Source organism: Sminthopsis crassicaudata, chromosome 4 (assembly GCF_048593235.1).
Source record: "Sminthopsis crassicaudata isolate SCR6 chromosome 4, ASM4859323v1, whole genome shotgun sequence".
Lineage (NCBI taxonomy): Eukaryota > Metazoa > Chordata > Mammalia > Dasyuromorphia > Dasyuridae > Sminthopsis > Sminthopsis crassicaudata.
In genome coordinates, this window is record NC_133620.1 from 147,588,504 (window position 1) to 147,601,475 (window position 12,972).

Sequence of the window (12,972 nt, forward strand, 5' to 3'; positions counted from 1 at the left end):
CTTTTCCTGATTTCTTCAAGATAGTTATGTTCTCTCCTTAGAATTTTTAGATCATCTCTCAAAACCTGGTAGAATTGGCTATTTGCATCCAAATTCTGTCCTGTTAGTTTTGTAAATTCCTTTGGGGCAGCAGATGCATTAAGGTCTGGCCACAATGGAGTTTTCTCCACAACTCCAGGGGAGCTGACACTCAATAACAATTTGTTAAATGAGGGAAAATAATGTCTAAAGATAGCATTTTAAAACTATGACAATACTACCAAAATACTTCCCTGGAACACTGATCTGATTGTCATTCTCTTATTCAACAAACAAATGTGACTACTGCTGCTAGAATAAAATATCAACTCTTGTGTTTAACTCTGAAAGTTCTTCACAAATTGCATCTCAATCTCATCATATTATCTTTCCCCTTTGGCATTCTTCTATCCAGTAAAATTGGTCTTTTTTCTTATTATTTGCAAAAGAAAAAGTTATTGATTCTGTCATAAATAACTTATGGAAATAAAAGTTCAACATTTTTAAAAATTGTGGCGTTTTTTAAAACTTCTTTTTTAAATAGCAGTGAAATGAGTTAATGGTAGTTTTTAACAAGTTAACTTTAAGAGTTTCATGAAGCATCTTTTGGAGTTCCCTAAAGATACATGAGGGCATTAAAAAGATATTAAAATACTGTTCTGGAAAATTAATGAATTCTATTTTCATAAGCTCACATTTATATTACTTTGTTGTTATTTGTCCTTAGTTCTCAAAGAGGACCAATGACTGGGAATTGTCATAACTTTAAAGTGAATTGGATTTAAGTAAAGGAGAAATGTGCAAGGTCTCTCTCTAGAACCACCTGGGTTCAGTGGCAAGATATATTTCAGGACGAACTGGAAATGACCCTGGATACAGTGGGACACCTTGGCCTTTTTAAGCTAAGGACTTTAACTGATCTAAGTTTGCCTGAAACAACACCTATTTAGTGATTAAAGCTGGGTAAGAAATGAGGCAAAAGACAGCCTCTTTTGTCTGCTCAAAAACAATAATTATTCCCCATCGCTCCCAAAAAACCCAAACAATCTGGAAGGGGAAGATCTTTAGAACTTCTGGCCAGAACAAAACAAGTGCTATTTTATGGTCTCTCTGAGCCACCCAAAACCAAATAAATACTAAAAGAGATATTTATTAAGGAAGATCCCATTGCCCCCATTTCCCAGCCTCAACCATCCCAATTCACCCCAGAATGTAAATCATTGCAGGAAGTTATCTTTACTTGTGAGGATCAGATTCCCATATTAGAGTTTTTACAGACACCTGACCTCATTTTATCCTCACAGTAACCCTTGTCAGTAGATGGTAAAAATATTATTCCTATTTTATAGATAAAGAAATTGAGTCTGAGAGGTTAAGAGACTTTCTCAAGCTCACACAACCATCAAATTGGTAACATAATTTGAACCTGGGTTCTCGGACGGCATCCTATGTATCTAATTAGTATTTGATTATACCACAAGCAGAGTTTCAGCATTTTATAGTCCTGCTGGGGCAAAAAGGTTTTATAGTCTAATCATTTAACATAATCTTAGACTACTGATATAGGGATCAGAAAAGAAAGGTTGTTTTTTTTCCTCTTTTTAAATGAACATTCAATACATTACGTGATAGTCATTTATTTCTTTTTCAGAAAAGTCACATCAAAGATACAACTGCATAGCCTTCTGGGCAGTATAAGGTGGATTCCTTTTTGCAAAATTAATTATTTAACCAAAGGCAAAATAACCAAAATGATTTAATCAAACCAAATTATTATTTAATCAAAACCACTATGTGAAAACTGCTTGTATCACCTTCTATTTAAAAACAAACAAAAAAAGCCCTTTTCCAAAGGATCATCCCTGTACCTTAACTTTTCATAATTCAACATAGAATTTCTATATTAGTAGCATTGTAACACTTCAACTCAGTTGTCAGCTCCAGCCCACTCTCTCCCACTTTCCCTAAGTTTATTGATTGGATGTGAAGGCGTATTCTTTGCCACTTTCAGAAGGTGGCCTAGGAATCACACAATGTAAATCTTTGAAATTCTCCTCCACAACAAAGGAGTTCTGAAAGCATAACTCTAAAGATTCCATTTCCTCTAAGTTCTCTTGAATATTTTGCCTTTGGAACAGGGATAGTTAACCATTTCTGAGTCATGGTCTCTTTTGGCAGTCTGGTAAGCCTATGAGATCTTTCTAGGAATATTTTTAAATGCAAAATGAAGGAAAATTTTCATATTTAAAGTCATCAAAATAATTGTTTAAAAAAAGATTTGGGCTCCAGTTTAAGAACCCCTTCTCTAAGATAGTGCTAGGCAACAAGGAATGTTAAACAAAAATTTAAATCCAAAGCTGTTTTAAGATATAAAGTATTCTTATACCTATATGAGTAACCAGCTTACTCAAGAGGTCTCTTCTTAATACATAACGTATAAATGTGAGCTATGAAGATAGAATCTGGTTCTTATTAACAACAATGCTTTGCCTCAACTTATATGAATCAATCAGTAAAGTAACATCTTTAGATGGTTTCTAACAATTGATTAGCAAATCACTATCTTGTTACTGTAATGTTGGAGAGATTAAGCAAGACAGAGATTACATAGTATTCAATACAGATTTTATTAAATGGAGAGATTTACTGGGACCAATGGATCCATGGTTGGTTCCAAGGCTGAAGGAGACTATCTCAAAGAATCCAGCAATGAATATGGGATATAGCATTCTTTTATAGGGTAACAAGAACAATGACATAATGGGGGAGTTACCTGAATGGGGATGATCTAATGGGGGGAGGAACCTAGGATGAGGATGACATAATGGAGGGAGGTACTGGAGAGGCTCCTGATATTCTAATGATGTCTAAAATGGATAAAGACCTTTATCCCATCAAACATTAAGATTATATTTATTCCAAGTATAGCCTTTATCCTAAAATTAGGAGGGAATGGTTATAATCTGAGGCAGAGTAACTGAATAGGACAATTAGGGAAATTGGGTCAGGACATTAAAAGAGAGCTGTGGCACAGCATTACCTTTAGGTAAGCAGATAATAATTTATAATCTTGCAACTATATTATATTAAACAACCAGAAGGTAACAAATGTTTGATAAATTTCAACATAAAGATCCAATTCACTTCCAGTTGATCAATGATGGACAGAAACAGCTACACCCAGAGAAGGAACACTGGGAATTGAATGTAAACTGTTAGCACTACTGTCTTTCTACCCAGGTTACTTACACCTTCAGAATCCAATTCTTACCGTGCAACAAGAAAACTGGATTTACACACATATATTGTATCTAGGATATACTGTAACACATTTAATATGTATGGGATTGCCTGTTATCTAGAGGAGGGAGTAGAGGGAGGGAGGGGAAAATTTGGAAAAATGAATACAAGGGATAATGTTATTAGAAAAAATTACTAATGCATATGTACTGTCAAAAAAATTATAATTATAAAATTAATAAAAAAAACCAAAACAAATGTTTGATAAATGCAAAACCACTTAGATGGATGGAGAAATAAAGTAGAACCAAGAACTTAATATAAATCAAAGCTTGCAAAGCCTATAAATGCTGCCACTATGCCATGCATTGGCCAATTTAACATGTCAATCAAAACTCTTACTCTTACCTTTTGTAGGGCTAAAAGTCAGAAGTTAGGTTTTAGATCTACCGTTACCACTAATCCAGTTGTAAGACTCTGAGCAAATACCTCATTCTATGTTCTTAGTTTTCACATCTGTAAAAAATGGCATTTGAAATCCTAAGGTCCCTTCCTGCATTAAGGTATTCTGATAAGGTGGGAGTATTAGAGATCAGGGGGAAAGATGGTTTAGGGAAAAACAAAGTAATTCATTTACATATGTTTTTCTTCACTCCCGGGAGTTAAACTGTAAGTATTCCTGTTTTCAGTTGAGCTTAGGGTGGTTAACAAGCATCTAACAAATGCCAGGTCATATGACTCAAAGTTCCTAGTTACAAATAAAAACACCAGTTTCTATGACTCAATGAAGAAATCATGTTATAATGTTATAATGGCCTATGAAAAAAAATTCAAATACTTGGACAATAATGGTGTGTGTTCAATATATTGGAATGATGGCCAGAGTCCAGTTAGTTGCATTATACTGCAAAGAGATGAAGACTAGACACCATAACCTTCTATTTGCTTTATGCCACAAAGGCTTCTTTTCTAGAAGATTCATATATATCACAACTATCCAGAAGCAAATATAAAATTATGTCCCAATCTAATCCTTGAGAAAATAATTAAAAAATTAAAAGGTAATATTTTATATTTACTTTTCAAGTCTGACACTGAAACTGGATAGAAAGGAATTCCTTTATGTGGCCAATTGGCTAGAAAGATAAATTTTGTGATTACTAAATCCTGTCCATTTTTTTTAACTCCCTCTAAATTGCCAAATGTCCCAAGAGGGCTTGAAATTGATAAACTTGTATGGCATTAATACTATCCCATTAATGCCCTTGAGTTTTGATGGTCATTTATGGCTAATGTCACAAGTCAGTATCTTTCAAATAAGTGCCAAATGATACATGTGTCACTTGAACACATTACTTTTATTTTCTATCTTATTGCAAAAAGTGAGGAAATTTCTACAAAAAGTGATCATGTGCCACAAACTTGGCCCTTGGCAAAAAGTATATAAGGAATAGTAAAAGGGACCAATATTAAATGTCATTAAAATTATCAGTCTAGGATAACCAAATACAAACATATCCAGCACATACATATAAATGGGCATATATATATATATATGCTTATATATATATATCCCAGTTATTCACTGTTAATTTACATCTTTGTTTTCCTCATAACAATCCTGCAAAGTAAACAATATAAACATTATTCCCATTTTACAAATGCAGAAACTAAGGGTCACAGATTTCAGTAATTTGCCCACATTCAAACATGTATTTAAGTGCAAATTTTTGTTTAAACAAGCCATTTAAAGTAAGTCTATTTCTTTTCCTATTAGAAAAGAATTCTTTTCCTATTATTCCTATAAGGTCACTGCCTTATTTAGTTACTGAATAAATCTAATTCATACTGAAAAATCCTATTGTTAAGACTCAAGGAAACAGAAGACCTCACAAAGAAACTTGGCAAAGAATAAGACATGTTAAAGGGCAAGGAAGTTGATAGAAAGAGGCTATTTGTAATTGATAATAATGGGAGTGTTTTGAAAAAGGTCCTGTTAGTCATCCAAAAAGTAATGAAGATATACATACTTTTTACATAACATTAATATATTTCTTATTCCAAAGTTTATCTCATAAGTTAATCTTTCTCCACTCCCTAGCCTCTATTTTATTTTATTTACTATTAATATTTATTACTTATTTCTAGAGGACCATGCTTTAAAATGAATTCATTCTGGCTCTCATTGATTGGCCAAGCCCCAGTTGGTCATAATGTGAGCCCCAGAAAGACTCAGAATGAATGTAAATAGGAATAGTTTCTGTTTGACCCCTAACCCTGAGACTCTTCTCCTTTCCCAAGGTCATAACTTTTGTGTCTTCAACTCCTCACTGTCCCTCAACCAATAACTCTATTCAGTTTCTAAATCTTGATATTCTGACCTTTTATAACGTCTTTCCAATGTGAACCTTTCTCCTATTCAGGTAATGATGCTTCTAGCCTAGACTACTATAATGGCCTCCTAAATGATCTATCTCAGGTCCTCCTTTCAATCCATTCTCCAGCTATTAAAGTGATTTTCCTTATGCACAAATCTGACCAGATCGTTCCCTTTTTCAACAAAGACTATTAATGCCAGAACCAACTACAAACTTTTTTGTCCACCACAATTTATTTGGTCCTTGCCCCTCTTTGCAGTCTCATTATAGATGACTCCCATCATACCATGAAAGTGGACTCTTCTCTTTTCCTCAAAGGCAATAATAACATCCATACCATAGGAAGCTCCCCTTGCCAAGAATGTATTTCCTCCCAACCTTTGAATAAGAATCCCTCACTTCTTTCAAAAGTCACCCACGCCTTTCCTGATCTGCCCTCTCTGTCCAAGTACCAATGCCCACCCTTTCTCTCTTGTACAAAAGTTTCTTTGTATTCTGGACATATTTACATCTATAAGTGCTCTTTTTCAATAATTTCATTTGGTGTCTTTGTATACTTGGCACCTGACACATAAGCAGGTGTTTAATAAATACGTGTTGAATGATTGAACAGTAAGCTACATATTATTTCTTATAAATGAGAAAGTAGCAAGAAAAGATTAATCTGGCATTTTGGTCTATAAAGCACATCTGACACCATCTTACTTTAGTGGGCATCTCTATAGGTTTACTTCTCCACCTCCGTGTCAAAATTAAGTATTTCTTTAGGCTTAAGAACCTCTGTACTTCTTACAGAGGGGGAAGCCCTTACCTCAACTAAGATTTGGGGAATAAAGACCTGAAATACAACTTAAGATACAGCAACAGCTTAATACTGAATTGAGATTTACATTTACATTATAAATCTAGAGTCTTGTATGCAGTGAGAAACCTTTTGCAGGATATATCAGAATGACTCATAATTTTATTTACCCAAATTCTTTCCTGCCTTCTTTCACAGAAAGTTCAGATTAATCAGCTAATAATTTAGAGAAAATATTAAATACTGGAGTCCGGTCACTCAACATTAAAGCTTTCAAAGACAAAAACATTTCTTGCACTTGACTTGGTTAAGAATCCCCCTGCCCCTGCCCCACAAAAACATAAACTGAAGGAAGCTCTGTAACTAATACCACAGCCCTATGCTGTAGATTAGTCACTGATTTAGTGGCAGACTCCACCTACCTATCCTTTTGCAATCCACACTTCTATTTTTGAAGGAATTAATCAGGCCTCAGCTTCAGGCATCACAAGGCCCATAAATTCAAAACATGAAGAGTCCCTAGATCTCAATAGGTATAAGATCTCTATCTTAAAAAAAGGAAAGGGACCCACATGTACAAAAATGTTTGTGGCAGCTCTTTTTGTAGTGGCTAGAAACTGGAAATTGAATGGATGCCCATCAATTGGAGAATGGTTGGGTAAATTGTGGCATATGAATGTTATGGAATATTATTGTTCTGTAAAAAATGACCAACAGGATGATTTCAGAGAGACCTGGAGAGAGCTACATGAACTGATGCTAAGTGAAATGAGCAGGACCAGGAGATCATTGTACACAACAAGAAGACTATACCATGATCAATTCTGATGGACGTGACTCTCTTCAACAATAAGATGATTCAAACCAGTTCCAATTGTTCAGTGATGAAGGAAGCCATATATACCCAAAGAGAGGGCAATGGGAACTAAGTGTGGACCACAACATAGCATTTTCACTCTTTCCATTAATGTTTGCTTGCTTTTTGTTTTCTTTCTCAGTTTTTTTTTTCCTTCTTGATCTGATTTTGTGTGTGTGTGTGTGCAGCAAGATAAATGTATAAATATGTATACATATATTGAATTTAACATATATTTTAACATATTTAACATATATTGGACTATCTGCCATGTGGGGGGAGGGAGAAGGGAAAAAGTTGGAACAGAAAGTTTTGCAAGGGTCAATGCTGAAAAATTACCCATGCATAAGTTTTGTAAATAAAAACTTTAATAAAATAAAATTTAAAAAAAAAAAGCTCCCTATAGGTATAATCTGGTATAGTAGAAAGACTTCTGGACTGGTTATCAGGAGACCAGGGTGCAAATTACTATAATTATAGGGAAGTAGGGAAGTCACTTAACTTCTGAGGTCAGTGCCCATAGGCACAATGAAAAAACTACTTATATAACTTATTGCATGGACCTTTGTGTAAAAACTGTTTTTGAATTCTAAAGAACTTCATAAATAGGAGTCAGTATTACCACTCCATTCAAGTGGCCTGTAGGTAAGTAATTTAATACAAAAAGTGTTAGGTTCCAGTACTCTAGCTTCTTCATCACCTTGCAAGCAACTGTATGTGTCCCTTACTTTATAGTACAAATGTACATGTACACACACACACACACACACACACACACACACCCCATCAGTCTCCAAGGATCCAAATACCTGAAGAGCTGAGACTGTCTCACTTTCTCATTCATGTCTCTACCATAGTTTCTAGACCTATAGAAGGCCTTTATTAATGGTTTTTAAATTAATTTGTATAAGAAAGCAACATAAATAAGGAATGTCCCATATTAATGGTAGGCAATATCATATACAATTGTTATCATCTGCCATTTCCATTTTTTCACTTACACAATACTGCTGAAAACTGCTTTTATTTCCCACAAACTTCAAGTTTATTGATTTAAAAAAAATTTATAAAAGCTTTTTATTTTTCAAAACATGTGTGGACAATTCTTCACATTAGCCTTAGCAAAACTTTGTTTCAATTTCCCTCTTCTCTCTCCCACACTCTCCTCTAAATGGCAAATAGTCCAATATATGTTAAACATGGTAGAAATGTTAAATCTATTATATGCATAGATTTATACAATTACTGTGCTGCACAAGAAAAATTAAATCAAACTAGTTTAAAAAAAAAAGAGAGAGAAGCAAAATAAAATGCAAGCAAACAACAAAGAGTGAAAAGGTTCCCACAGGCCTCTCTCTGGGTATATATGGCTTTCTTCATCACTGAACAATTGGAACTGGTTTGAATCATCTCTTTGTTGAAGAGAGCCACATAGGTTTATGGATTTTTAAGAATAGTACTGAAGATTCTAATAAAAAGTTTGCTTCTGCTTCAGGTTAATAATATTGGAGGAAGATACCTTGAAATCAAGTAGGGATTACTGAAGGCCTACTATGCATCTCTTTTCAAATATGAGCAACATACTCTAAAACTTTTCATTTTTTTTCAATTCTCACAACAATCCTGGGAAGTAGATACTATTCTCACCCCAATTTTACACCTAGGGAAACTGAGACTGAGAGGCATTAAGTGCCTTTCCCAGTTTCTAACACAGGAATCAAACTCAGGTGTTCTGGAATCCAAGTCCAGCCCTTATGGGGACGTGATGCCATGACATGCAGGTGAGTTGGATTTAAATGAATGAGGACAGTACAAATTCATTAGCCTTACTCTCCCCTCCGGAACCATCTGGATCTAGTAAAAAGATCTCTTCCTTCCTTCTATGTATATAGGGTATCATACCTTTAATCTGGAGGTACTCTGCCTGAAAGAATATAATTTTTAAAAATGCTGAAATGAAACATCCCAAGATATCTTAGGACTGGGTGACTAGATTTCTTTCTAAAGGCCCAAACCTTAAAATCAAATCACTGGCTTTCACTGATTGGCCAACAATAGGTCCAAAGCCAAGCTCCATGACTCAGAATGAAAGTAAATAGGAACTGTTTCTGACAAGACCAGAAACCCAGAGAGTCTTCCCCTCCCAGATTGGAACTTGACTACTTAAGAGGCCATTTTTTTTTCCCCCTCAATCTTAGCCTTAATCATAGAATGAGTATTGACTCAGTCAAACTGAGGCAGGTTAAAGACCTAAGGTTAAAAAGGCCACATTATCAAGGCCATCTCCAGTCATTCTGATCTCTATCTTGCCACTGGACCCGGATGGTTCTGGGTGAAAAAGTGAGCCAGGTGACCTTGCCCAGCCCTCCCTCACTTAAATCCAACTCACTTGCATGTCATGGCATCACCTCCATAGTATTATGGTCCTCTTCAAGAACAAAGAACCACCAGCAAAAAATAAGTCTAATTATTATGCTAAAGTTATACCCAATAGTGGTAATGAAGGTTTCTCATTTTACTTCTAAGAGTCAATCATCATGTCTAAATGCAGTTTAAATTGCATTTAGACAGAAGATCAGAACTGGGGGGAAAAACTTTTTAAAAAAAGATGATCACATGCTTAAGCACCATTTAAAAGAACAGATTTTGTTAGGAAGTAAGGCAGTTATTGAGTTCTGTGTGCATCAATGTTCTGTGTAATCACAGGAAGTATTTCAAAAGAGAAATATTTGGTTTACAAAGAAGACTTTTCAACGGATGACTTCAGAAAAACCACTGACAGGAAGACTAAGCCAAGGTCTGGAAACTTCATTTCACATTGATCACTGAGTGATTCCAAACAAAGCAACTTTTATACAAATTTTTTTCTATAATTTAGATGAAAAGAGAGAAATGCTTTCTCAAACAAATTTATATTTAGGCTTGGAATTCCTAAACCATTTAGGGCAGGAGCCTGAGGTTCTAATAGTAGTTAGCTGTGTATCTTAGGGAAATTACCTCAAAGGGTCTCAGTTTTCTTATTTTTATAAATAAGATGGTGGATCAGCTGTCTGATAAGGACCTACTCAGGTCTATCAATCTCCTGTTCTTTTATTTTGTTATTAAATGTTAGGGCATGCATAAAATATTTTTTTTAAAAAAAGGCAATTTCTGGAAAGAATTTCTAGACTACTATAATCCCCCAAAGCTTATGGTAAACTTTAAAAAACTCTTTTAAGGGGAAGCTAAGGGGCAAAGTGGATAGAGCACCAACCCTGAAGTCAGGAGGAACTGAGTTCAAATATGACCTCACTTAACACTTCCTAGCTGTGTGACCCTGGGCAAGTCACTTAACCCCAATTGCCTGGATTGGGGAGGGAGACTCTTTTAACTTCAAATTGGATGATTTATGGCTAGCTTAGATTTGGTTAGTTGTTCTCACCTTCCACTCCTTAGAAAAAAATTTCAAACCAATTTCTTCTATCAAGTCTTTCTGAACAAATTAAAACAGGTAAACTTCTTTGAGGACAGGAACTGTCTTTTGCCTTCTTTATATCCTCAGGGACACAAAGTAGACACATTAGAATGTTTAGTGGCCACCTATTCAACAATGGGCAAAGCTCTGGGAAAGAAGATGCGAATATAAAGAAAATTAAATGAAGGCATGTTCTTCAAGGAAGCCTTCATTCCCTTCTCTCCAGCTATGGCTCTTACTTGATACAAAATCCCATGAAATACCCAATTATCATTGACTAGTTTTTCTAAGTCAGTGAAGAATTGCTATTTAAAAAGGGCCAGATGGCTAACTAATTTGCTGCTGGCCCAGCATTGGTCAATTTCCAGCCAGCTAGCTTCCCTTCCCTATCCCATATCTGGCAGGAAGATGGGTATACTCATGGCTGCAATTTGAGGATTCAAATTTGAAAGAGAAGTTTCAATATGATATAAGAGTGATGCTTCTATTTTCACTTTTGCTGTTGTTTTTCCATTCTCATGTTTTTCCCTTTTGATCTGATTTTTCTTTAACAACATGACTAATGTGGACACATTTAATATTATTGTACATATAAAGCCCTATATCAGAATGACTGCTGCTTTGAGGAGGATGGGAACAAAAAATGGAAATCAAAATCTAATACAAATAAATGTCAAGAACTAATAAATAAAAAGATATTTAAGAATGATATTTCCCCATCGACTTTGTTATTGTAGTCAGGTTTTGTTTTTGCTTTTTTCAATTAGACTTTCAAATAAATAGAAGGAAGGGAATAGAGAAACTCAGAACTTATATTTATTTATTTATTTATTGGAAAAGGGGGGAGGGGAAGAAGCAGAAGAAGAATTTTTCTAATGATTTCCTTGGTATGGTGAACAAATTCCCTGGAGAAAACCAGTCAAAGCAATTCAGCATCAGCGCTCCAACTTTGGCGTAACTAAAAGTTAAGTGAATTAAATGCTTTTAAGTGCCCAGTACTGCACTGCCAGTAAAGCCCTCGTCCAGAATCTGAATCCAGGTTTTCCTGACCGCAGGCCCCCTCCCTATATGACAGGTATTAATTAAAGTCTTTTAATTTCAAGATTTGGAAAATTGGACGTCTGCAGGCAACACCCTTTCGGGCCCAAATCAAGAGGAATCAATTTATCAATAAAAGCTGACACCTTGAAGCTGCCACCAAGTCCGATGGGGAAACAGAGGAAAACCAATCAATTCAAAATTAATCAATCAATAAATTAGGCACCTATTCTATACCGGGCACAGTTCGACGGGCTGGGGATGCGAAAAAAGGCAAAAGACCATGCTTGCCCTCATGGAGTTTACAAACTAATGGAGATTACATGCAAAATATAGGATGCAAACAATATATACAGGATAAATAAGAGATAATTAGCAAAGAGGGAGTACTGGAATTAAGAGAAATTGGGGAAGGCTTCCTGTAGGAGGTGGGATTTTAATTGGGGCTTAAAGGAAGTCAGAGAGGTCAGCAGGTTAGGGTAGAGCAGGGAGGACACTGATGGGGTCCCCCGCTCCCTACCTGCAATATCCCAGAGCTGCAGCCGGACCAGCGTCTTGCTGTCCCAGTTGAGGACTTTGAGGGCGAAGTCCACCCCGATGGTGGCCCGGTAGTTCTGGGAAAAAAGCTGGTGCACATATCTCTTGATGATGCTCGTCTTCCCTACTCCAAGTTCGCCGATGACCAGAACTTTGAAGAGGTGCTCCTGGGTCTCAGGCACCGCAATGCCCGCAGCCGCTCCCGGGCCGGGATCCCCAGACGCCCCACCAGCCATCTTCGCCGCCGTTGGGAGCCCCCAGCTCAGGGCGCCCGCCCGGAACCTCCCGTGTCTGGACCCGGAGTGGAGCGCACGCGGCTCCGCAGCTGGACTCACTGGACGCGCAGCAAATGCAGAAGTTTCTTAAAGACTCTCAACTTTCTCCTAGCAACTTCCCACTAGCTAAACAGCTCTCACACCACCTGACTCCAGTCACAGGACCCGGAACCTTCCGCCTTATAAAAACCCCCTTGTTCGGGGCGGGGAAGGGGCTGTTTGGGGGAGGAGACGGCCTCTTGACCACTCCCTCCTCGGCCTGGCCCCAGGCCCGGCGGGACCGAGCTACTCTGCCAGTTTTCTTTCCCCTCTTACTTTCTCTCTTCTCTTTGGTGGTAAGTATAGAGCTCTTCACACTGTGCCCCACCCCCTTC

At 36.6% G+C, this 12,972-nt stretch overlaps 1 protein-coding gene across 1 annotated transcript in view; it reads right to left on the reverse strand.

Annotated features, from left to right (window-relative positions):
* The window catches only part of RAB32 (RAB32, member RAS oncogene family), a 49,488-nt gene extending 36,726 nt beyond the window's left edge, over positions 1-12,762 (reverse strand). Inside the window, exon 1 of the mRNA XM_074309605.1 lies at positions 12,307-12,762. Within this exon, the coding sequence (XP_074165706.1) occupies positions 12,307-12,559 (253 nt within the window). The 5' untranslated portion in view covers positions 12,560-12,762. The remainder of the gene's footprint in view (positions 1-12,306) is intronic.
* Positions 12,763-12,972: the final 210 nt, after the last annotated feature.